This window comes from Muntiacus reevesi, chromosome 20, assembly GCF_963930625.1.
Source record: "Muntiacus reevesi chromosome 20, mMunRee1.1, whole genome shotgun sequence".
Taxonomy (NCBI): domain Eukaryota; kingdom Metazoa; phylum Chordata; class Mammalia; order Artiodactyla; family Cervidae; genus Muntiacus; species Muntiacus reevesi.
The window spans coordinates 37765898-37790826 of record NC_089268.1 but is presented as its reverse complement, the minus strand read 5'-3'; the positions used below and the strand labels follow the sequence as shown (position 1 = coordinate 37790826).

At 37.8% G+C, this 24929-nt stretch overlaps 1 protein-coding gene and 1 non-coding gene across 5 annotated transcripts in view; both read left to right on the top strand.

Moving 5' to 3' along the window:
- The window catches only part of CDKAL1 (CDK5 regulatory subunit associated protein 1 like 1), a 576202-nt gene that overhangs the window by 328207 nt on the left and 223066 nt on the right, over window positions 1-24929 (top strand). For all 4 annotated transcript variants that reach the window (XM_065912374.1, XM_065912378.1, XM_065912376.1 and 1 more), the window contains one exon: window positions 15058-15224. In XM_065912374.1, the coding sequence (XP_065768446.1) occupies window positions 15058-15224 (167 nt within the window). The remainder of the gene's footprint in view (window positions 1-15057; window positions 15225-24929) is intronic.
- Window positions 6229-6335, top strand: LOC136151968 (U6 spliceosomal RNA). Its single transcript, XR_010660130.1, has one exon. It is a non-coding gene; the product is annotated as a U6 spliceosomal RNA (small nuclear RNA).

Genomic DNA, 24929 nt, shown 5'->3' with positions numbered 1-24929 from the left:
AACCCAGGGATCGAACCTGCATCTCCTACCCAGCTGGCAAATGGTAGAGCCAGAATTCTAAACCAGGCTGACTCAAAAGCTCCTGTAACGTACTGAGCATCTGTGCTGTACTGATACCCAGGGATGTATATTTGTGTGTGTGTTTCTCGTGATAATTCATCTTTGAAGCCTCTTCAATTTAGAGGAGTAACTATACAAGGTAGTTGGCCTTGCTGGCTTTAGGTCCTCTGTTGAGTTCTTTACTGGAAAATTTGCCATCATTGACTTGTCACAATCCAACGTTGCTGTGCCCACTTTACAAACAATACAGAGGATTTTAATGTGCTCATTGTCACTGACTAGTAAAAGGCCATCGTGGGGCATTAGAAAATATCATATGATGTCACTTGTATGTGGAATCTAAAAAAAAAAAAAGAACTTATTTACAAAGTAGAAACAGACTTAGAGAATGAATTTATGGTTACCAGGAGGGAAGCATGGGGAGGAAGGGGAGGTTGAGAGTTTGGGATTGACATGTATACACTGCTATAATTAGAATTTATAGTCAACAAGGACCTTTACTGTACAGCACAGGCAACTCTGCTCAATAATCTGTAATAACCTAAATTGGAAAAGAATTTGAAAATGAATAGATACATGTATATGTATAACTGAATCACTTCTGTCTACCCCTGAAACTAACACAGCATTGGTAATCAACTATGCTACCGTATAAGTAAAAATTAAGAAAGAAAACCTGTTCTTTCTCCAAACAAAACTATTTTTCTATTTCTGGGTTTTCTATTTAGAAAATAGAAAAACTATTTTCTATTTCTGTACTATTGGACAAGCTACACAAAAGGATTAAAGTACAGATGTGGGGGGGGTGGTTTGTTTGTTTTGTTGTAGTGTGTGGTGGTTATTTGTGGGATCTAATCATCTTCAGAACACTTTCTAAAAAATTGTTTCCTAACTACAGAAATATTGGAAAATTTTGTTATTAAAAAAGAATGCATCCTTTCCACAAAGGTTAAATATTTGAATCATTTCCCTGCTTTCTGCCCCATTGCTTTTCTTCCTTTAGCAAATATTAGTTAAGTAGTTATTACGTGCTATGGGGGCAGGAGGAGAAGGGGGCAACAGAGGATGAGATGGCTGGATGGCATCACCAACTCGATGGGCATGAGTTTGAGTAAACTCTGGGAGTTGGTGATGGACAGGGAGGCCTGGCGTGCTGCGATTCATGGGGTCGCAAAGAGTCGGACACAACTGAGCGACTGAACTGAACTGAACTGAACTGATGGTCATTGTATGAAGAACTGAGAGCACCTAAGTGAATGAAACACACTGTGTGACCTGTAAGAACTTCCAGGTGCTTTTTGAGCAACTACTGGGTACTGCTTACTTTGAGGTTTACAAGTAAAGGAGTAAAAGTCCATAAGATCTTCAGGGGATTGATTTTATAGTATAGGTTATCTTTACATATTTAATATACATCTCAAAACACTGAGATCTTATTCTGTATTTTAGCTCCCACACCTAACCATAAAATCTGGCCATTGTCTTATCTCTCTCTGTTCTCTGTTTAACTGTAGTGGGAAACCTGTTCATCATGGTGACGTAAGAAGTATTTGCAAACTCTTGTTAAGGATCGAGAGCCTGTAATCCTTTGGGGAATCAATAATTGGGAAGTAGGAAATCATAGTGTGTTAACTGATTTCAGGGAGGGAATTTTAAAAGTCTTGAAAAGATTTTTTTAAAGAATTTTGATAATATATTTAATTGTTGTTGCTATATACTCCCACAAAGCCTAACCCCTGGTGTTTCTCTAGGTGTGGTTATCAATATCAGCAGAATACCTAGTCTTAGATAGACATCACCCAGGTGTACTTCGGTAGAATTTTACCCACCCTGCTTGAATTTTTAAGATGCTTTGTAAGTGATTCCTAAGCACAGTAGCCCTTAAAATCTCTTTTCTTGTTGATTTTGTATGTATTTAAGCAGAAGCAACTCTGGTTTGAGTAAAACAGAAATCACAGAGGGATACTTAGTGACTTGTGAGCCCTAAAGAAAGCCTTACTAGATGTCCATATGCCTTCTGGCCCAAAGCTGTGCCTTCCTTTACAGATGAGATGCTCTTTTCTTCAAAGGTTCTAAGTAGGGGGAGGCCAGAATTCCGTAACACCAGATTCCTGAGCTTTGAAAACTCCCACTTCTCAAAGAATCTAATTTCCTAACCAACACTAAAAATATTCCCTTAAAAAGAAAAAATGGAGGGAGAATTTATTTTTTTTCTACTTAGTTTCAAAGAGACCTCTTTTTCTGATGAATTCATGTAATCCTCACAGATCCCTCCCAGGAAACAGTGTTAACTTATTTTGTTATATCCTTGCTACGGATCAGACTCTCTACTAGTTATTTTTGTGTTAAAGAATTGAACAGTTAGGTGAGATGGTTATTATTTATCCTTACATCCTAGTTAAATAACTAGCCCAAAGATACCAAGTCAATCAGCGAAGATTTTAGAAATGAAACTGTGGTTGGCTGAATTGCACAACCCTCTTCCTAAGGCAAGAACAATGGAAGACAGCACTTCCCATTCTGAGCCCCACACACAGAAATTCCCATCTGATGAAGCCAACATGTTTCCAAGCTTCTCAGCAGATTAGTACTGAGTGAAGGGACTTTCTTCATCTCCCCTGAAAGAGAAGTCACCCTCTTTCTGAATTTAAGTATTTACCTTACTCATGAGGCTATAGTGTCTATACTGTCCTTTGCCTCAGAACAGTGAGATACTTGTTTTGGTTTTAGAGGTCTTTCCTTTTGACTCTTATAGGTTTAGAATAAACAGAAGTTATGTTTTAGTAAACAATATTATACAGCCAAATAGGTGACGCTGTCCATGTGAAAGTTGGATGAGAGTTGACTCTAAGACAGTGATGAGACATTTCTGAACTAAAACTAGAGACTCAAAATTAAGATTGTCTCTGCAACTGTAACTTTAGCACATTTGACTGAATGTTATAATGTATTCACTGTAAAGTCTAGAAGCCTTATAAATATATGACTGGCAGTTGCCTTAGGCAGAAATCTTTTACTGATGCAATGAGATAAAAGTAATTAAGCTACATGTAGACTGATGGGTAATTAAATCCATGTGAAGCATTTTGTAACTAATTGCTATGTTCTAATCACAGATTGCTTTCTATTTGTCAAGGTAAGTGTATATAATTACACAGTCCTTATTTTCTTTAATCTGAAATCATCCCAGTTGGATGAATATTTTTAAGCACTGAATCTTAGACTATATTCGGTGCATTTCTTGCATAAAGATAATTTGCATATTTTGTCATTCGAGAGCCTTTTATAATAAAATAGCTGTTAGGGTCACTGACGGCAATTCTGTGGTCAATAGAGATTTCTGCAATCTAGGTCCATTGTTCGTTTTCATTTATTTTAATAGTAAAACTGGTTTGTTATTTGCTGAAACTGGTGATGTTCAAAGCATCATGTGCACTGTAGTGCTGATCACAATCGTTTGAAAAGACCAAGGGTCAGTACGTGGTGTGAAGGAATTTCAGTCAAAAATGGAACTAGAGGATGTGAAATGGAAAATCTCAGAAGGATGGAATTTAACTGAGAGAATGATTTCCCATGAATATCTGATTTACAGAAGACGGAATCATATCTCTTGCATGTTGTTCGGTCGCTAAGTTCTGATTCTTTGTGACCCCGTGGACTGTAGCCCACTAGGCTTCTCTGTCCACGGGATTCTCCAGGCAATATACTGGAGTGGGTTGGCATTTCCTCCTCCATGAGATTGTTTTGACCCACGGATTGAACCCAGGTCTCCTACATAGTAGGCAGATTCTTTACCCGCTGAGCCATCATCGAGGAAAGCCCCTTTTTATTGCTAATGACTATTAATAGCCTTGTAATTTATAATAAATATTCTTTACCTTTGGCCTCCTCTGGTAACTGTTATGCAAGTCATGGTTTCAAGATGAAATGTAATGCATTTGATAAAAAGCCAGCTACTTTCCCCCCTTGTCCTTCCCACTGTTTTTCAAGTCGCCTGGTGTGCGTGCGGAATTGGACTCCTGTTGCTGCACGCCAGACCCTCCCCTGCCCTCTCTATGGAGGAGTGTCCGCACCTTCCCAGCGAGGGGATCTGCTCCTCGTTCACCACAGTTTCTTGTCCTCTAGATTCTCCTTTGTGTTGGTGCTTAAGTAATGATAAAAACAATGTCATGTGGCTCTCTTTGTTACTTGCTGTGCTGTGCTCAGTTGCTCAGTCGTGTTCGACTCTGCGACCCCACGGACTGTAGCCTCCCAGGCTCCTCTGCCCGTGGGATTCTTCAGGCAAGAGCACTGGAGCGGGTTGCCAGGTCCTCCTCCAGGGGATCTTCCCCACCCAGTGATGGAACCCAGGTATATCTCAGTTTAATACCTCAGAAACATGGAGTATTCTTTCCATTGCATGTTGGCATTATCATTTTCACATATCCCTGACCTACTCCCTATGATTATTTACAAGATAGATAATATCTCATAAATATGGAACTTAAAAATATTCTGTGCATTTACTTTTAAATTCTCTTTCATAAACGTGTCATCCATTTTGTTTCTAAGTGCCTTAAGAAACTGGCAGACGTCACATAGGACTCAGTGGTGACTTAATAAGTACTACTTTGTGATGTTAATGGCAGTAATAAGATCTGTTTCAAAAGCTGGACTTTTCACTTCTAATCGCAAATAAGTATATAACAGTTTTCTTCTTTATGTTATGTGTGAAGCTTTTAATTTGAAAACACATTCTTCAAATTTGGTTCATTTGATGCTATTTTTTTAAAAAAATAAGGTGATAATTTTTAGAAGCATCCTGACATTAGCTACCTTAAGTCAGGAAGTTGTGCTCTGTGCTAAAGGAAGTGGGTTCTTGATTTCCATTGTTTTTATGGGGGAATGGTGTTTACATCCAAGGTCGCTAGTTGTGCTGTCTGCTTCTGGCTTACCATCTTCTGGCTTGATCTTTGACATTTCAAATGTGTGGAGTTCTATGGAACTGAATAAGTGCACTTCTGTTTAAAGTGACGATCTTCAAATGATTCTCTACTGGAACTTTTTTTCCCATTAAAATAATGCTGTTTTCTTCATTTCAAAAGGAAAATATTAACTTAATTCATAGAAGTATCTCAATTGTCAGTATTTTTCAGAGAACTTTTTCTCATTGTTTTGATGTCTAGCCTTTACTTGACTGGATGTATGAAAGATGACAAATTAATTCCTAAATAGAAAACATGTATTAACCGAAACTCAAATAATTTATTATGATTATTTTCTAGTCTTTGATTTTTTTCTGTTAAATGTATATTTTAAGTATTTTTTGATTGTGCAGTTTTCTACTATAATGAGGAAAGCATTTTTTTACACTTTAAAAATTTTAATTGGTGGATAATTGCTTTACAGTATTGTGTTGGTTTCTGCCATATAGCATCTCAAATCAACCATAACTATATATATCCCCTCCTTCTAGAAGCTTCCTCCCAGCCCCCTCCCATAGTTATATTTTGCATTCTGCTTGAAATTCTATGACTTTCTTCTGTTCCTGACACTTAAACCTAAGAACTGCATTTGTAGGCTCCTAGTTTAGTCCTCCATGTTCTCACCCCCAAGTTGTCGTCTCCTTCTCTAGCACTTTCTTCCTGTCTTTTAATTAATTGAGTAACTAAATCAACAAATATACATTGGATGCTCATGAAGTCTCAGGCAGTGGTCTATTACAGGAGATACATTAGTGAAGAAAACAGGTGAAAATCTCAGTCTTATTGTAGTTTTCATCCTAGTTGGTGGTGGGGAAGAACGAAAATACACTGTAAACATAATTAGAAGTAAGCTATTCTGTGTTAGACATTTTTGTCCATATTTCCTTCTGCTGGCTCTTCCCTCCTGTGCTGTTCACCAAGTTACCAGGGATACTTTTGGAGATCTTAAGAATAAATAGAGAGTGAAAGAGACCCTCTCTAGGACCTCAGCTTAATCCTTAGCCAGTTGAAGTCACATGAAATAACACCAAAGAACTAGGAAATTTCAGAATATAGAATAAATCCCCCCCCACACACACACAAAGGGTTTTTTATTTTTTTAAGAATATTTAAGTAAACCCATTTGAAATATTGAGATTGGATTTCCTAGAAGAGATTTTGCAGACTTAATAGAGGTAAATTAAAGCATTAAAAAATGTAACCAGTGCTCTCTTCGGCAGCACATATACTAAAATTGGAATGATACGGAGAAGATTAGCATGGCCCCTGTGCAAGGATGACATGAAAATTCATGAAGCATTCCATATTTTTACTCCTGCAGCTTAATTCCAGAAAAATAAATGACCCAATCAAAAAATGGGCCAAAGATCTAAACAGACATTTCTCCAAAGAAGACATACAGATGGCTAACAAACACATGAAAAGATGTTCAACATCACTCATTATCAGAGAAATGCAAATCAAAACCTCAATGAGGTACCATTACACGCCAGTCAGGATGGCTGCTATCCAAAAGTCTATAAGCAATAAATGCTGGAGAGGGTGTGGAGAAAAGGGAACCCTCTTACACTGTTGGTGGGAATGCAAACTAGTACAGCCACTATGGAGAGCACTGTGGAGATTCCTTAAAAAACTGGAAATAGAACTGCCATATGACCCAGCAATCCCACTTCTGGGCATACACACCAAGGAAACCAGATCTGAAAGGGACACGTGCACCCCAGTGTTCATCGCAGCACTGTTTATAATAGCCAGGACATGGAAGCAACCTAGATGCCCATCAGCAGATGAATGGATAAGGAAGCTGTGGTACATATACACCATGGAATATTACTCAGCCGTTAAAAAGAATTCATTTGAATCAGTTCTAATGAGATGGATGAAACTGGAGCCCAATATACAGAGTGAAGTAAGCCAGAAAGATGAACACCAATACAGTATACTAACACATATACATGGAATTAAAAAAGATGGTAACAATAACCCTATATGCAAAACAAAAAAAGAGACACTGATGTACAGAACAGACTTTGGGACTCTGTGGGAGAAGGTGAGGGTGGGATGTCCTGAGAGAACAGCATTGAAACAAGTATACTATCAAGGGTGAAACAGATCACCAGCCCAGGTTGGATGCATGAGACAAGTGCTCCGGGCTGGTGCACTGGGAGGACCCAGAGGGATGGGATGGGGAGGGAGGCGGGAGGAGGGATCGGGATGGGGAACACATGTAAATCCATGGCTGATTCATGTCAATGTATGGCAAAAACCACTACAATATTGTAAAGTAATTAGCCTCCAACTAATAAAAAGAAATGGGAAAAAAATAAATAAAAAAGTAAGCTATTAAAAAAAAAGAAAGTACTAGAAAATAGAAAACTGTGTTTGCTGTTTAAATACTTGAAATATTAATAAGCTTTATATTTAAAGTCAAAGTTCCCTGGTTATAACTACAGAATTTCTGATCCTATTTGAGTGTATGTTTGGTGGAGTTCGCTTGTGAGAAAGACATTTAGGATCAGAAAATGTTAGCCATAAAAACGTTCTGTTTATAAATGTTTTTGTAATAATTATGTGTAGTAATTAGGTAAAATTATTCTGTAATAATTTAAGTTCTGTTTGTTCCTCATTCTGTAATTGAGTTCAGTAGCCAAAATAATACCAAATCTTTTTTGCTTTTTTAGTTTCCTTTACCCTCTAAGCTCTTCTGTAGCTGTTCTAGTTTGTCTTGGAATTTAGATAAATTTCTGCCCATCACTGTGATCTGCTCATATTAATCTTCTCTGAGACTAGGTCCTGCATTCCAGGTGTCTGTTCTTTCCTCCTCCTACTTCCTTTTTTATCTATACTCTTTGTACTGCTGGGAGTGGAGCCTGCTGTAATTTAAAAAAGAAACAAAAACAAAATAACATCCCTCCTTACATCCTATTGAAACACCAGAGGGTCCTTTCATAGACAGGGCTGTCTGTATTCTCTCTAGGGGTATTTAAAAAGCCCCGTGTATGGAGCAGAACACACTGGTATTAAGAGGATAAACTTAATCTGCCTCATTGAGGCTTATTGCAGATTTTTGGAGACTGGGGAGTCAGATGCCTTATTTTTAGAAAACGTGTCATCCTTTTGTGGTGTTTAGTTTGGTTTTAGCTTTCCATTATTTCCAAATTCTTACGGAAGTGTGGAAATAAACAATTTTTATATGATTATGACCTTTCAAAAGGAATTAAGTAGGTTGTTTTTATTTAACAGCAGCATCGTCGATCTATTCCAACAATTTTTTCTTTTCTGTGTATGACTGCAGTCAGATGTCAGTGTACTCTGGAAATACTGTTTCTTTGTTAACTCTTATTGTTAAAGCACTTAAAAAGATCATTTTAAAGTTTAGTAAATTTATGGGTAATTGATTCATCTGAATTTACATGTACATGGGAAGTTTTACCTCTAAGTAAAAAGATGGTTTGCATTCACTTGCCCTGGTATCCTGTAATTACTGTCTGTTAACAAAGAACTGTAAGTAAAGATTGCTTAGAAGTTAGGAAACTAGGCAATAAACGTGCAGTATTTAAGTTGCATTTTCATAGTGTCCAAAGAAAATTGATTTTGATATTTTCTCATTGCCTAGTGCAGAACCTGATACATTAATGTGTACACTCTGGGTGTATTCATGTGCATACATATATGGGGGCAAGGAAGAGGCACTTTCAAATGTTAGCTGAATTCAACTTAATTAGTCATTTTTACTGAATACAGTCTTATTAATTAAATTGGTTGGAACCAAAGTTTATTGAGGGTTTCCTGTGTGCTAAGGCACCATAATAGGTCCTCAGCATAAGTGTATTAGGAAGATTTTGCATCTCTGCCCGGAAGATTCTTCCATCCTCTCAGGAGAGACAAGCAGTTAAGCCAGTAATTATAATGCATTGTGGTATGGAATTTTGTACAAGATGCTGGGAAGCACAGGAGAGGAGCATCTCAATTAGCCTGGTTGGTCAACAAAGTTTCCTGGAAGAGGTGTTCATTATGCGAGAAGAGTGGGTGTCTTTTAGACAGAACAGTGTGTGCCAGAGCATTGAGTTCTGACCACAGTGTTCTCCAGTGTCCCCCTTGCCTGGAGTAGTGGTTATATTGTGAGAATGTGAGGGAGAATGTTCTTGATCTTAGAAGACATATACTGACATATTTAGAGGTAAAGTACCCTAATGTCTGCAGCTAATTCTTAGATGGTTCAGGGGAAAAAAAAGAAAGAAAGTTGTATTTGTGGATGTGGAGAGAGTGTTCACAAATGTGACAAGATGTCATTCCTGAGTCTGGGTGAAAGAGGTACATGCATTTCTTGTACTGCTCTTGAAAATTTTCTTGAAATTCAACATTGTTCAAAATAAAAACGGGGCAAAAGCTTCAGGCCACTAATAAACTTTTTTTAAGTTTACAAAAATAGTATAAACATAATTGAAGAATTAACTCATCAGTAACTATCTTCTTTGGTGGCCTGTTTGGGTATTTGTCCATGATAAATCATTGTTCTATAAAAGATAGCCTTGGTTGGATCTGCTGTGATTCTATCTTTAATAAAAGTGTTACTTAAGCCCTTTTTATCTCAATGGAAACATAAGATCGCTGAGTGTCTAATAGTAGGATTAGAAAGGACCAAAGAGTTAGATTGTCCAATTCACTCTTAAATGAATTAGCTAAATACATAGAAGGCTACCTGTATATATTATTACTTAGAAATGTTGCCATTGAAGAAATTTTCATGACCTTTTATATGATTAAACAGAGGGTCATATTCAATTCTGAATTTTCTTTAAGATAATTTTTTAAGAAGAAAGAGCCCATAAAAGTCTAGTGCATATACACCGTGACCCTTAAAAGAGGGAATGGGGAATTAAGAGCAGAGAATGTAATGCAGACTCTTCAGTCCATGGGATCTTTCAGGCAAGAGTGGTAGAGTGGGTTTCCATTTCCTTCTCCAGGGGATCTTCCCAATGCAGGGATCAAACCTCTGTCTCCTGTGTCTCGTGCATTGCAGGCTGATTCTTTTATCAGGTGAAACATCAGGGAAGCCAAATAAAGATGACAAATAATGTATATTTAATTCCTATTCCCTACTGGCCTATATTCCCCATCTGGAGAAGAAAAGGGAGCCTGAAGGCTGGGACGGATGGGGAGAAAGACGGGAATGGAATTGTAGGAGAAAGGGAAAGACAGGGCCAGTAGTGGAGAGCACAGGAGACAGGATGCGTCTTCTCAGGAAGAAAGGTGCCGCAGATTTGAGTGGTTCTTTTTTAGTATAAAAGTATAGTTGATTTACAGTGCTGTGTTAGTTTCTGGTGTACAACAAAGTGATTCAGTTATACCTATGTGTGTGTATGTATCTTTTTCATTTTCTTTTCCATTGTGGTTCACAGCAGTATATTGAATATAGTTCCTTGTGCTGTACAGTAAGGCCTTGTTGTTGATTTTATGTATAGTAGTTTGTATCTACTAGTCCCAACTTTCTGCTGTATCCCTCCCTCCAGCCTCTTTCTCCTTTGGAAACTATGTTTGTTTTCTATGTCTGTGAATCTGTTTTGTAAACAAGTTCGTTTGTGTCTTACTTTAGATTCCACATGTAAGTGATATCATATGATATTTGTCTTTCTCTGTCTGACTTACTTCACTTAGTATGATAATCTCTAGGTCCATACATGTTACTGCAGATGGCATTTTGTTCTTTTTTATGATTAATATTCCATTGTATATATGTACCCCGTCTTTATCCATGCACCTGCCGATGAACACACGAAGGTTGCTTCCATGCCTTGGTTGTGGTAAACAGTGCTGCAGTGAACATAAGTGTGCATGAATCTTTCAAATTATAGTTTTTTCTGGATATATATGCCCAGAAGTGAAATTGCTGGATCATGTGGCAACTTTGTTTTTGTACCAATCTACATCCCTACCAACAGTGGAAGAGGATTCTCTTTTCTTCACATGAGGTGGGTTTTTTGAGATTATGTTTAGTTGGTGTTGATTTTCTTACCATATAGTGCTAAGAAAACATCACAATTTGTAGTTTTTATCAATATAAAAATATAAAATATCAATAAAAAATATAAAAAAAATATAAAGTCTATATTTTTAGAGACTACTCACATGGAATAACTGAAACAACACATGATGGTGGAAATTTTTCCCAGTGATAAAACATGAGCTACCAGAGAAATATCACTTGTCTGATCAGATGAAATCAATCATCACCCATATTTTAATTTATTACAATAAAGCTTATGCACAGGAAAATTTATAGTGAGTCATAGTCTTTTGGAATTGAGTTTTGGCAAAGTTTGGTTTTTCAGAAAGGATTTTCTTTATTTTGAGACTGTTTTACTGAGAATATTATTGTTCTTTTACTATTAACCTTTTATGTCTTCTACTTTTTCCATCCCCTGTCATCTCAAATTACTGTGGAGCAGAGATCAAAATCCAACTGTTGATGTTGCTCTGTCTTCAGGGAAAAGAGCATTTCAGCTATAGGCAGATCTGTAATTACTTGCGTAAAATGATAATAAATTCCAATAACTAAACTTTTTAAAGAATTTTCCTTTGTAAGATGCATTTCATTTCTTCCTTGTATCTGCTTTTTTTAAAACCAAAATTAACACAACCAAAGTGTGATGGATGATCTTATGAACCTAGTGTTCATTAGAAAAGTCAGATAGACAGTAAGGAACATGAACAAAAGTCATTTTTAGGAAAAAAAATAAGAGATCTCCATGGATGCTTAAAAAAAACTCATTCCTGTCTTCTGAGTTTCTACCCACCACTTTGTTTTTATGCATGTATTTATTATCATAAATATGGAAGGATTTATTGGTGATTCACTTCTCTTATCTCACTCATTCTTCCTGCCTCCGACTCTCTTTCATTTCCATGTGTTTGTTTTTCTAAGATGTATCGGCATTAGTTAGAATCTGTGTTGCAGTGTAGACTGGCTCTGTGTCGCTGGGATTGCCTCATATGCACTTCAGGCCCCTCGGGTTGCCCTTGATTTCCGTTTCTCAGGCTGTGTTCTCCACCATCCATCCCTGTCCACCATCACCGTGATAGGGAGGTATGTGAAGTTCCCGGGGCATCTGTCAGTGTCCCCTCACCGACACCTGAGTAATAGCCAGCCTCAGATCACAAAAGTCTGATTATGAATCCATATCTGTCATGAGCTGGAAGAGCTGCAGGGCACATAGTAGGCGAGGGCCTCATAAGTGTCTGATGGACAAATAAAGAAATGAACGTGCAGGGATAGAGCTCATAACTGGAGTCCTTGCGGAACGAAGCTGTTCAGGCAAACACTTCCGTCCATAAGTATAGCCAATTAAGTGTGCAGCTCGAAGCATGCATGCTTCCCCATATCCATTAGTGATCACAGACTGCAGCCTCGGGTTTCCCCGGTGAATTCACATGCAGGCTGACCTGACAGCAGCCGCTTGCACTATGAATAATCACAAGGCTTCCGAGAGGGCAGGGTTTCAGTGGCGGAGATTCCGCACCACAGAGCTTCACCTGTGCTATGAAGTGGTTTTCTGTGTCCTAACGGTGGGGGGGATCCACTCTCATTAGAATGAACGCTTGAAAGGTCGCCTTCCAAAACCTGAGCTTTCTGACGTAAAGAGCAAAATCATCTTTGACAAAGTTGGGAATTGAATGAGCAAGGCACAGTTCTCCTCAAGTCCAAGGACTTCACATTTTGCACATGTTTTCTCATTTCATTGTGTTTTACACCAGGTCGCTATTATATAAGCATTTTAGCAACCTTGATCTTGGAGGCAGGGAGACCATTATTCCTGTTGTTGCTGACTTAGTGCTACAGCTGCTTCCTCTTTCTGTGATTTAGTTTGAAGCTTCAGCCCACCAGGGGGCCGTTGGTCCCCACCTATGCAGACTGAAGAGCTGGCTGCTGTTTTCCGCGTGGCTATTATTTCCATCCTATTCATAGCGATTTTTCCTCTTCTATATTCATCTAGCAAACAGCAAGGCACTGTTCCAGGAACTTGCTCTCTCTACATAAGGCATAACATGGAACCATTTGGATGGAAAAATTATAAATTAAAATTATTCTGTTCATTTTAAAATATTCATATTGTGTTGCTCAAATGCCAGTAACTGGAAAATCATGGATAATGTCCTGTTTTTATAACCTCTTTCAGAGTGTTTTAAAATCCGTTTATGTTGTTACTTAGCCATCTCTTTTCCTGGAGTGGATTTTGTGATAAGATTTTAAAAAAAGAAAATGGTTGTATGAGTCTAGTGTCTGATGGCATATGTCATGTTAAAATACAGATGATACCACTAATTGCAACCAGTTTTTTTCAACAGAAAAACCCTCTGTGTACAGAGGATATTTATGAAGTTATAGAGCCACAAAGATAGCCTGTTTATATGCCAGATTATTTACTTTGAGGATAAAACTTTTTATTAAATGATTAAAACTAAGCAAATGTTTATTAGTTTCTGAAACAACATATTTAAATTAAGAAAAGACATATATTTGTAACATTACAGATTTTCAAATATGAGGTGTTAGAAATGTTTAAAAAAAATCTCTAACTTTTAAAATGGAACTTTTTTTTTAAAATGTCTTCTTTAATTTGGGGAAGCTGAATTTTATTTCTATCCTTGTTTTCCATGTTGTCTGGGTGTGGGTGAGGATGTGCTTGTCTGAGAAAGAGAATCAAGTGGGGAAGAATTAATGTTTTTATGTTGGCTGATTAGTTTGTTGATAAAGTAAATATATCTCTTCCTCTAATGATACGAGCTGTGATTGGAGATCTTAACTTCATGCATATTTTTCCACCTCTGTGCAACACTTTAAAGAGTGAATATCTTTCTCTTTTGCTTGTTTTTTCTGTTGAAGTTCACATTCACATAGAAACCGTATGTTTTATTTGTTGTCTCTCTTGACTAGGAATATTTAAGTGTATTTTTTAGATTCTTCTGTCAACCAAAGACAATTTAAAATTTTAATTTTTGAGGCTCTGCCTAGAAACTTCTTTTGGTTCAGGCTGTCGTATTTGTGTGCCTTGTGTGTGTGTCGAGTTTCTTCGGAAGCAACAAACCACATTAGCCTGAGCAAATTTCACAGGCCCTTGTCACTATTTGTTTTCGCCATGTGAATCATTTGGCCTTATAAAACAGGCTAATCCTTTAATTGAATATGCCTTCAGAAACATTCTGTGCACCCTACAAACTTGGGTGGCTCTCGCTAACTCTGCTTTATTTATTTTGAATAATACTAGGTGATCCCAAAGTATTTCCTTTCAATTTTTGGAAGACTGTTATTGCAAGTGGTAATGTTTGAAGTCAGGATTCTTTATAACAACAGTAGCAAGAAAACGTAGATACATTTTGCTAAAGTCCAACTGATAGAAAATAGGATGCAATCTGTCCTATTTTTAGTAAACAGGTTTTCCAACACAGATGCTTGGTTCCTACAGCGACCAGCTTCTTTGAATGCAGCAATACAATGCACTCTATTCTTAATTGAATAAAGAAAACAAATTGGCATAGTTACTGCAGGAGAAGTGGGTACCTCATGATGAATAATTTGTGAGTCCAACTTTAACTACACTTGACATTTTTCCTTAGGTTGCTGACAGACTGATTAGTGAGTTAACTGCTGATGGTACCTATTCTGTGGAGGGACTCTTTCAGTTCTGGGGCTTATGCTGTTCAATCAACTAGGTATCCTCTGTGATGGGACTAAAGCCTCAGTCTTGATCAAAGGGCTTTGGAGGAAGCATGGTTGAACTGATTGGCTGTGAATCTTAATCACTCCATAGGACGCACTGATAATTTACAGCATTGTTGTAACTCTCTGGTGTTCATAAAATGAACTTAATAACCCGGTGCCACCATGGGATAAGCTGCTTTCTCTCTACAATTGAATACCCAGACTTGCTTGCATAATAGTGTTGAAAAAACCTGCATTAAAAAGAGTGAGCAGCTGTATGATGAAGGAGACGGCTCTGCAACAGATTTGTTAATTATCTCCTTTGATTCACAGAGGGTGTTTGTGAGATATGGTTGACCAGTGAAGACACGGGGGCTTACGGCAGAGATATTGGCTCCAGCCTCCCAGCCCTGCTATGGAAGCTGGTTGAAGTGATTCCTGAGGGAGCGATGCTGAGGCTGGGCATGACCAATCCACCCTATATTTTAGAGCACCTGGAGGTAAGGAAAAGCTGCTCATTTCCATGCCGACACAGACCTGAGCCAACCAGACAGCGTGGCGGCAGCCTCAGCACCATCCCACGAGTTTCCTTTAAGACCACTTTTCACATTTCTTTTGTAGTCTCATGTTACCAAGAATGAATTGGGAATTTCAAGTCCCCTTCTTTGTCATTCTGCACATCTTGTTTCTGTTTCCTCACCCTTAGTTAATGTTGCCTCGGTTTTCTAGCATTTGCCATATTGTCCCAGTTCTTTGTATCTTGCTTACAACCCTTCGGTTTTCCAATGTGTAAATTTGCCTCAATCCCTCCATTTTTAACTCTTGTCTATTTCAGGACAGATAATATGGTGCATTGATTTTGCAACCAGCTGTGAACATTGCATTATCTGAACCGCTGTTAGCCCTACCAGTAAGGACACTGTGCTGCAGAATTTTTAAACTCCATCCCTTTCTCTGGCGATAGTTAGGGGTGAAATGAGACCAGAGAGACACAGAGCTTCATATTCTTCCACTTGGTTCTCTTGTGACCAGTGTGAAAAAAGGAGTTATAATAATGCAAGATCCAGAGTCTTATTTTTATAACTTCCATGGATCAGGTTGCTTACCCTCAAGGAGCCTACTGTTAAATTAGGAAAATGGACATTTGTACAAGTAACTATGGTGGTGGTTATTGTTTAGTCACTCAATTATCTCCAACTCTTTTGTGACCCCATGGACTGTTTGCCTGCCAGGCTCCTCTGTCCATGGGATTTTCCAAGCAAGAATACTGGAGTGGGTTGCCATTTCCTCCTCCAAACTCTTCCCAACCCGGGGATTGAACCCATGTCTCCTACGTTACAGGTGGATTCTTTACCACTGAGCCTCCAGGGAAGCCCAAGTAACTGTGGTACTAGATGACAAATGGTACAATAAGTATGAGCAAAGAATATGGACAAGGGAGCAACCATTTAAATGAAAAAGTATGTGCTGGGATCCATGATTTTTATTTGAGAAATAAATTATGCTATTAATCTCATAGTTGAGGACAAGTACTCTTGGAAAATCATGTGCAAAGTGTAGAAACAAGTCACTTATATTTTTAATCAGTTGTGTTCTTTGCAATAAGCTTGCACAGAAAAACAACCTTGCAAAATTTTAAAAGCAAGTATAGTGGCTGAAATTAAATGTGTAAGTGCAAGTAAATATCCCTGAATTGCTTCTGTTGATTTGGTTTAGAGGCGTTTACCACGAGGTTGTTGCTGAAAAGTCATGCTACTATGAACAAACTATTTTAGAAATTCTGAAAACAGTTGATCACAATCTGGTTTTTAAATATAAATATATAATGAAGAGATTTAGCAATTTTGTTACATTTTCCCAGCAAGATCTTTTTAGTAACTGTGTGTGATTTATATGTTAACTGTGATACTTTGGGCAGTGTGGGACAATTATGATTTGCTATTTAAAAATAAGTTGCAGGCATGTCTGTTTTTACTTAACTCTTTGACTTTGAACTTGAAAAATCAAGATGATTCTCTGTAAAAAATCAAATCTGCTAAGAGCGGTCTTGCTGTGTTTGCAGTAAATGTGAGGCATCATGAAGACCAGGAGATGTGTTGGGTCTTTGGTGGGTAGGAAGAGAAGTAAGCCTTGCCAGTATACAGATGATAACAGGCCACTTTCTTTGGATTAAAAAAAAAATAACTCATTAAAGATCAAGGGAACATTAGTAGCTACAGTCAGAGAAGTTCAGGTGGGTATAAACACAAGGGGAAAAAAATAATGTATTGGCTCTGAGATGAGTAACCTAATACCTCTTGGAAAAAATTCAGCCCTTTAATTAATTGCAAAATTGCAGAAGCTAATATTGCAGTTATAGCAAACCCTAATGCTCAGCACCTGGCATGGTGCTAGAGTTGTTAACCTCCGAATAGATGCTCCAGAAGAGCCACTAAATCAACAGAAGATGCCAAATGCAGCTTTATACTTTACCTGGAAAAACAGTAGGTGTTTAGTTCATAGATTGTAGTTAGATTGAAAATAACTTTCATTTGTCATAACGTTGTAGTTGTTCAGTCACCCAGTTGTGTCTGACTTCACAATCTCATGGACTGCAGCACGCCAGGCCTCCCTGTTCCTCACTATCTCCTGGAGTTTTCCCAAGTTCATGTCCATTGCATCGGTGATGCCATTCAGCCATCCCATCCTCTGTCGGCTTCTTCTCCTGCCTTCAATCTTTACCAGCATCAGGGTCTTTTCCAATGAGTTGGCTGTTTGCATTAGGTGACCAAATTATTGGTCATAATATTACCTTTATAAAAATGCTTGCTTTAAGATATCTATAATGTTGGCCTTCCCTCCTTCATTCTCATCTTCATGACGGCATTGTCATCATCTGTCTCTTGATACCCCAACCGGTAGTGACTCAATGAATGAGTGAATCAAAGGGTGAATAAAGAAGAGCTTTCTTCATAAAATAGATTGTAGAGCCCATGCTGTAGTTTTGAATTTCAAAGTCTTAACATTCTGGCCAGAAGAGGCAGCACAAGAGGACAAAGTAAGTGAGCTCCAAGGGCTTCCGGGTGTGAAAAACGACATTAGGGAAGGGAGCCAGCCCGAGGGAGCCTCAGCCCGTACCCACGGTGCATGGTATTTACCCATTTTCCTCTTACTCAGCTTAGACCCTCTGAAGAAATTACTTGATTTATCTAAAGTGCTGAAGAGAGTTCATCAATAAGGAAAGAAAGAAAACAGAAGAAAAGCTGAAAATAGAGGGGAAAAAAAAATCCCATTGAATGACCGATTTTTTTTTTTTAAACCATCAGGATAGAAGGTAGCCACTCTTGAATAACTTCTCTGATGCTTTAATACCTTTATGGTGGGCATTCCTGGCAAATTATATTGGGAGGACCCAGCCTTTTTGTGTTTCTGGAAGATGCTTCATGCTACAGACTTTAATTACAGAGCACTTCACTAGGTGGCTTTACTTCCTCTTGGTTCTGTTCACTTCACATTACCTGACTCTTGAGATTGTTCTTAAACTCTTTTAACAGTTTCTTTTTTTAAAATTGAACAGTTTAAAGGAAAATACCAAAGTTTCTATCATTATTTAAATGTATGGTGTGGAAAAATGGGTCTGTTGAAAATATATTTTATTAAATCTTCCTAGGAACAGAAGATGTCACACAATATAGGGTGTAGGTTTAAGTTTCTATTGAGAGTCTAGCATTATGTGTGGCACTTTATATAGCAGATATTGCATAAATGTGTAATGAATAAAAGGAAAGGAGAGAGAATTCTTAATCCCTAACAGGCAGTCAAAGTTGAGTATCTGATTGCAACACCTAAAAACCCTATTTTTAACTTATGGATGCTGTAAAAAACCGTAGGGGATTCATTTTAAATGGTGACATAACTGACAAAGATATCTTATTTATACACACACATATATATGTATATATAATCTATATATGCGTGTGTGTATATGTATAAAATGCTTGGTGGGAAAATGTCCTGAAATTGAAGAAACATAATTATAATCTATGTAATAATTATTAATTTGAATATGAAATATAAACTATTGATAATAGATTAAAAAGCATTTTACCTCATGTAAGATCTGTGATGCCTCTTCATTACTCACCATGTAAAGATAAACTCTTTATCATGACCTATAGGGTCCTGCCAGCAAATTTGGAAAACTCAGCAGTGGCCACAGGACTAGAAAAGGTCAGTTTTCATTCCAATCCCAAAGAAAGGCAATGCCAAAGAATGTTCAAACTACCGCACAATTGCACTCATCTCACAGGCTAGCAAAGTATTGCTCAAAATTCTCCAATTCAATACGAACCATGAACTTCCAGATGTTCAAGCTGGATTTAGAAAAGTCAGAGGGAAAAAAAAAAAAAGTCAGAGGAACCAGAGATCAAATTGCCAACCTTCGTTGGATCATCGAAAAAGCAATAGAGTTCTAGAAAAAATCTGCTTTATTGACTATGCCAAAGCCTTTGACTGTGTGGATCACAACAAACTGTGGAAAATTCTGAAAGAGATGGGAATATCAGACCACCTGACCTGCCTCCTGAGAAATCTGTATGCAGGTCAAGAAGCAACAGTTAGAACTGGACATAGAAAAACAAACTGGTTCCAAATAGGACAAGGAGTATGTCAAGGCTGTATACTGTCACCCTGCTTATTTAACTTATATGCAGAGTATATCATGAGAAATGTCGGGCTGGATGAAGCACAATTTTGCCAGGAGAAATGTCAATAACCTCAGATACACAGATGACACCACCCTTAATGCAGAAAGGGAAGAGGAACTAAAGAGCCTCTTGATGAAAGTGAAAGAGGAGAGTGAAAAAGCTGGCTTAAAACTCAACAGTCAGAAAACAAAGATCATGGCATCCAGTCCCATCACTTCATGGCAAATAGATGGGGAAACAATGGAAACAGTGAGAGACTTTATTTTGGTGGGTTTCAAAATCACTGCAGATAGTGAGTGCCACCATGAAATTAAAAGACACTTGCTCCTTGGAAGAAAAGCTATGACCAACCTAGACAGCATATTAAAAAGCAGAGACATTACTTTGCCAACAAAGGTCCATCTAGTCAAAGCTTTGGTTTTTCCAGTAGTCATGTATGGATGTGAGAGTTGAGCTATAAAGAAAGTTGAGTGCCAAAGAATTGATACTTTTGAACTGTGGTGTTGGAGAAGACTCTTTGAGAGTCCCTTGGATTGCATGGAGATCCAACCAGTCAATCCCAAGGAAGTCAGTCCTGAATATTCATTGAAAGGACTGATGCTAAAGTTGAAATTCTGATACATTTGGCCACCTGATGCGAAGAACTGACTCATTGGAAAAGACCTTGATGTTGGGAAGAATTGAAGGCAGGAGGAGAAGGGAACGACAGAAGATGAGATGGTTGGATGTCATCACCAATGATGGACATGAGTTTGAGTAAGCTCTGGGAGTTGGTGATGGACAGGGAAGCCTGGCATTCTGCCGTCCATGGGGTCGCAAAGAGTTGGACATGACTGAGCGACTGAACTGACTGACCGAGTCCTTAAGATACTTTTTTCATTACATTCCTGTTTGCTTTTCCCTTTGCTGTCCTTATGATGCCTCCTGTATAACCTGCATTTTTAAAAACCATTTTATACTCCTGCTATTTTTCCTTTATTTTTTTTTTTTACATTTCATACTTACCATATGATGACAGTGGGTAGTAATCAGTTAATCAGAATTACTAATGTTTGCTACTGCATACGTTGACTAATATATTCCCCTAATATATGCTCGTATAGCATCTAGTAAGAGATATTTTCCCTCTATTTTTGCTTTCTTGTTGATACCGCTAAGATAATAATGCTGGCATATTCCTCTTCAATGAACTCTGACCTAGATATAGTGGCTTGTGAATTTGATACTCTTGAAACTACATTGCTTGGTTTTGCCCTCTGGGTTGTGGGTAATCCACAGGTAAGGTATTATGTTACTTCAGACTGACCAGTTGGTGCTAGTGGTAAAGAATCTGCCTGCCAGTGCAGGAGATGCAAGAGATGTGGATTCAATCCCTGAGCTGGGAAGATCCCCTGGAGTAGGAAGTGGCATCCTATTCCAGTATTCTTACCTGGAAGATTCCATGGGCAGAGGAGACTGGTGGGCTAGTCCGTGGGGTTGCAAAAGAGTCGGACACAACTGGGCGAGTTAACAGCATCTTCATTTTATTGACAGAGAAGCCAAGTCTTAGAAAGCTTTAATAATTGACTGCATTACATAAATGATTAGCAGCTGCTTGGTCTCTAATTTCCTCTGATTCTGAAATATTTTCTACAATCCTGCATCTTCCATAAGACCTTCCCCAATAATTTCCAGTTTCTTTCCTCATTTTGTCAGACTCTGTCCGACATGTCTGTGTTGGCATTCGTCATGGGGCATCATGATTCCTTATTTACACCTAAATCCAGCAAAAGTGTTCTCATCTTTAGGGAGAGGCTGTATTGTTTGTCTTTGCATTTCGGCGCCACGGAAAACATGTACTTGAGAAGTGTGTATGGAATGATGTGCTGGCTCTCACGTTACCTGCTGTTTGACTGCATGTCTTACACATATTGAGGCACTTTCATATCTGGGCCGAGCATCTGGTTTTGGAATAGTTTGTGGATGGTTGTCATACATGCTTCTCACTGTGAGTCACCCTAGTGTGAGGAGGCGCTAGGTGGTGGGGGAAAACCCACCTAAGTGGTATGCCTTAGTTATTTGCCCTGCTAACATATCATGGTGACAGATCGTCTCTTTAGAACTACCTAGAGCCAATGAGTTCATTATATGATTACTGAACTTGTCGATTATTTAGGTTTTTAGCTTCTTTCTTCTCTTTCCTGCCTCTTAGCTTTCACTGCTTTTTATCACCTCCATCAGAGAAATCAACAGTGGATGGTCAAGGAGGAGAAACTAAAACCAGGCAGTCCGTCTTGCTCTTTATTTTATGGGTTGGCTGGTAGGGAAAAGATATAAAAGCTGTTGACCTGTAAGGGATATGCAGATTATCTGTGAATTCGATTTATCTAACCTATCCTGTTCTCCTTGTGTTACGAATAATTTAAAATAACTTTTATCTTCCTTGAAGATGCCTGTATGTCTTAGAGTCATATCAGAATTTTGGTGTACCACTTACAGCCTGGTCCAGAGAGAGCGAGTTGATTAATCTGGAATGCATATGCTTTTTATTAAGGACTTTTCTTATGTTTGGATTATGAATAAAGCAAATTGGTTACTTTTAAATTTATGTTACTCTGCAAAACATTGCTGAAAAGTATTGCCACTCATATTTACATTATTACATTTTAATCAGCTTGATTTAAAATGTATAGTTTTTTACAAGATTTATATTTAGTATATTTGTTATATATATTATATTATGCAAGTTTAATCATAGTGATATTTTAAGTATTCCATCCGTTTTTGATTGAGAAATCTTGTAGTTACTCTAAGATAGTTTCCTGCTACTCTTGATTTTTTGTATATTTCATTTACTTCTATTTAAAAGACCTTGCATTTTAATCTAATTGTTGATTTAGCAAAGTTAATTTATCTGGTGAAAAACAGTAGATATCTGTCAAGGACTTTCACTGCATGGTAATTTATGAACATTAACAGTATGTTTGGCTTGGTCAACTTCTGAAAAATGCCTCATAGTTTCAAAATAACAGCAAACTCAGTACCTGCTGTGCTTATGTTTCATCAAAGCAATACAGAATTTTCAGATTGAAGTGAACAGTTCACATGTCTTTAAAGCTTTGGATTTTTCCTTGAGATTTGTACTTTGCAGCATAATAGAAAAATATGCAAACAGATTTTGTGCTGTTGTATGCAAACTATTTCACCCTTTCCATGAATAGAAGGGCAAGGAAATGAAAAGGAGAAATCTTTTATTTCTGCAGTCCACTATAGCTTTTGAGTCTTGTCAGTGTGGTTTGATGTGACTGTTGGCACCCAGCTTTCTACTAATTAGAATTACCAGCACTTTACTTCATTCTTAACCTGCCATTGATTTCTGACTGGATTTCAAGAGATCAGTGAAACTTCTGAAACTGGAAACCAGAGTTTGTGCCTCTGAAAATTTAGGGGGAAGAGGCCTTCATCAAAAAGGATTTCTATGTCTTTAATAAAGAGCTCATCAAGCCTAATTCTGAGAGCTGGGAGCAGCGCCCCCTAGAAAGGAAGATAAACAGGGCTTGCGCCCCAGTCCTGTTTGCTGAATGACTTGAATCCTGGTAAAATCACGAAATAAATTCATTTATTTATGAAAGCACTGCTTGTATTTTTTAAATGAATTTTCATTGGGATATAGCTGCTCTACAGTATTGTGTTGTTTCTTCTGCACCGCACAGGCAGTCAGTCGTCCATACACCCAGTCTTTCTTAGATTCTGTTCCCACGTAGGGCATTACAGAGTCCTGGGTAGAGTTACCTGTGTTACACAGCAGGCTCTTATTAGTGATCTCTTTCGCTTATGGTAGTGTTTGAGTGACTAAGTCTCATAACAGCACGCAGGCCAGAGGACCCAGAAAAGAAACGAGCTCATAAAGAGTTAGACTTGCTCTCAACAAATAGCTGTTGCTCTCCTCACAGCCAAGACCCATCAGTTTCACCAGGAATTTTATGTCTGTCATCCCAGGTGTATTTTTCCCAGGGGGAGAATGAACTATCTGGTGCATGACTGTTTCTCATGTTGAAAACCTCATCTCTGTCTTCTTGGGGAGAACAGTGGAAAATCCATGTTTTAAGATTGTGTTTATGTGGCGGTAACTTATACAGCGACTCACCCTGTGGGCCGCCCTGCTGCCCTCAGTTTCTGAATGACCAGATAGCATGGACGGGAGTGTAGACTCAGCAAGGGAATATAGATAGATTGGTTTTGGTTATCATAATATGGTTTAATCCACTTGGTGATAAAATTATCTGAACTTTGCAGCCACTGATAACATTTTTCTCTTGCCATTGGCCTAAATTTTTACGTATTGCTCAAGAAATCTAGTGACTTACTGACAATCATTCCCCGAAGAGATGATCATTTTCCTGAGAGGAAAAAACATAGAGATAAGACGTGGGTCAAGATAATAAGTGAAAAGGCCTCAGCAAATGCCTTATAAAGAAACTTATGTCATAGTCAAATATCTGGAATTATGTGAGTGTGTGTGTGCATGCATGTATCTTTCTCTCTCTCTCTCTCTCTCTCTATATATATATATATATATATAATTTATATATCCTTTAACAAAGCAGAACACTTTAATATGTCAGAATTGTAAATATAATTCTAGGATACTAGAAGTCTGGAAATTTACATATGTTGATTGTGGCATACAAAATAATCCTGTTTCATCTTTTAGTATTCTGGTGTACATCTCAGCTTCTAAAGAAGGGCATTAGATATGTATATGCTTTAATTTGCATCTTAAAAGGCATTTCACTTTGCCATTTTCCTGAATCCTTAATTTCACAGGAGTAGCTGAGAAGGCTTCCATGTCACCTGTCAAAATTAGTATAGTTCAAACTCCACAATACACCATCTGTGGGCTTTATCTTCCTCATTAATTTAGGAAGTCAGTTATGCTCAAACCATTGAGAAAAGCTGCCTCTGACTTTTCCTTCAACAGCACAGAACATGGCTAACACATAAGGCATTCGATGTAATTTTTTCTTTACACCTTTCTTTGAATACTAGGATCATTTCTGTATTGATTTCTTTGCTCTGATAGTCTACAAAAGGCTACCATACACCATTGCTAATTCAGCACTTAGTAAAGTGAAATCTTCATATTTTATATCAGGTGGGTAATGGGATTTTCACGTGATTCATGGTGTAGAACAGAAAGGTTGGTAATGAAGTTAATGGTTCATAGAATAATTGAGAGACATTCTGCATATTTTTCAGAAATAGTTCCTTGGTTTGCTTCTATTTATTTTTAATCTAATAAATTGTTTGTTGTTTTTAGATCCAGTGTGCATCTGTCCTGTTTTCCATATCTTCCTTTGGCTACCACAAAAATAATCCACATGAAAATGTTAGCTTTCGCATTTTAAGTCCAAAATTCTTTAATGTCATTTAACAGTAAATGATGGTTTACTTCTGGCCAACTCTGTTATCTTAAAATGTAAATTATGGGAGTAGGTCTGGTGAGGTCTTTACAACCTCCAGACATTCTTTGGATTCATT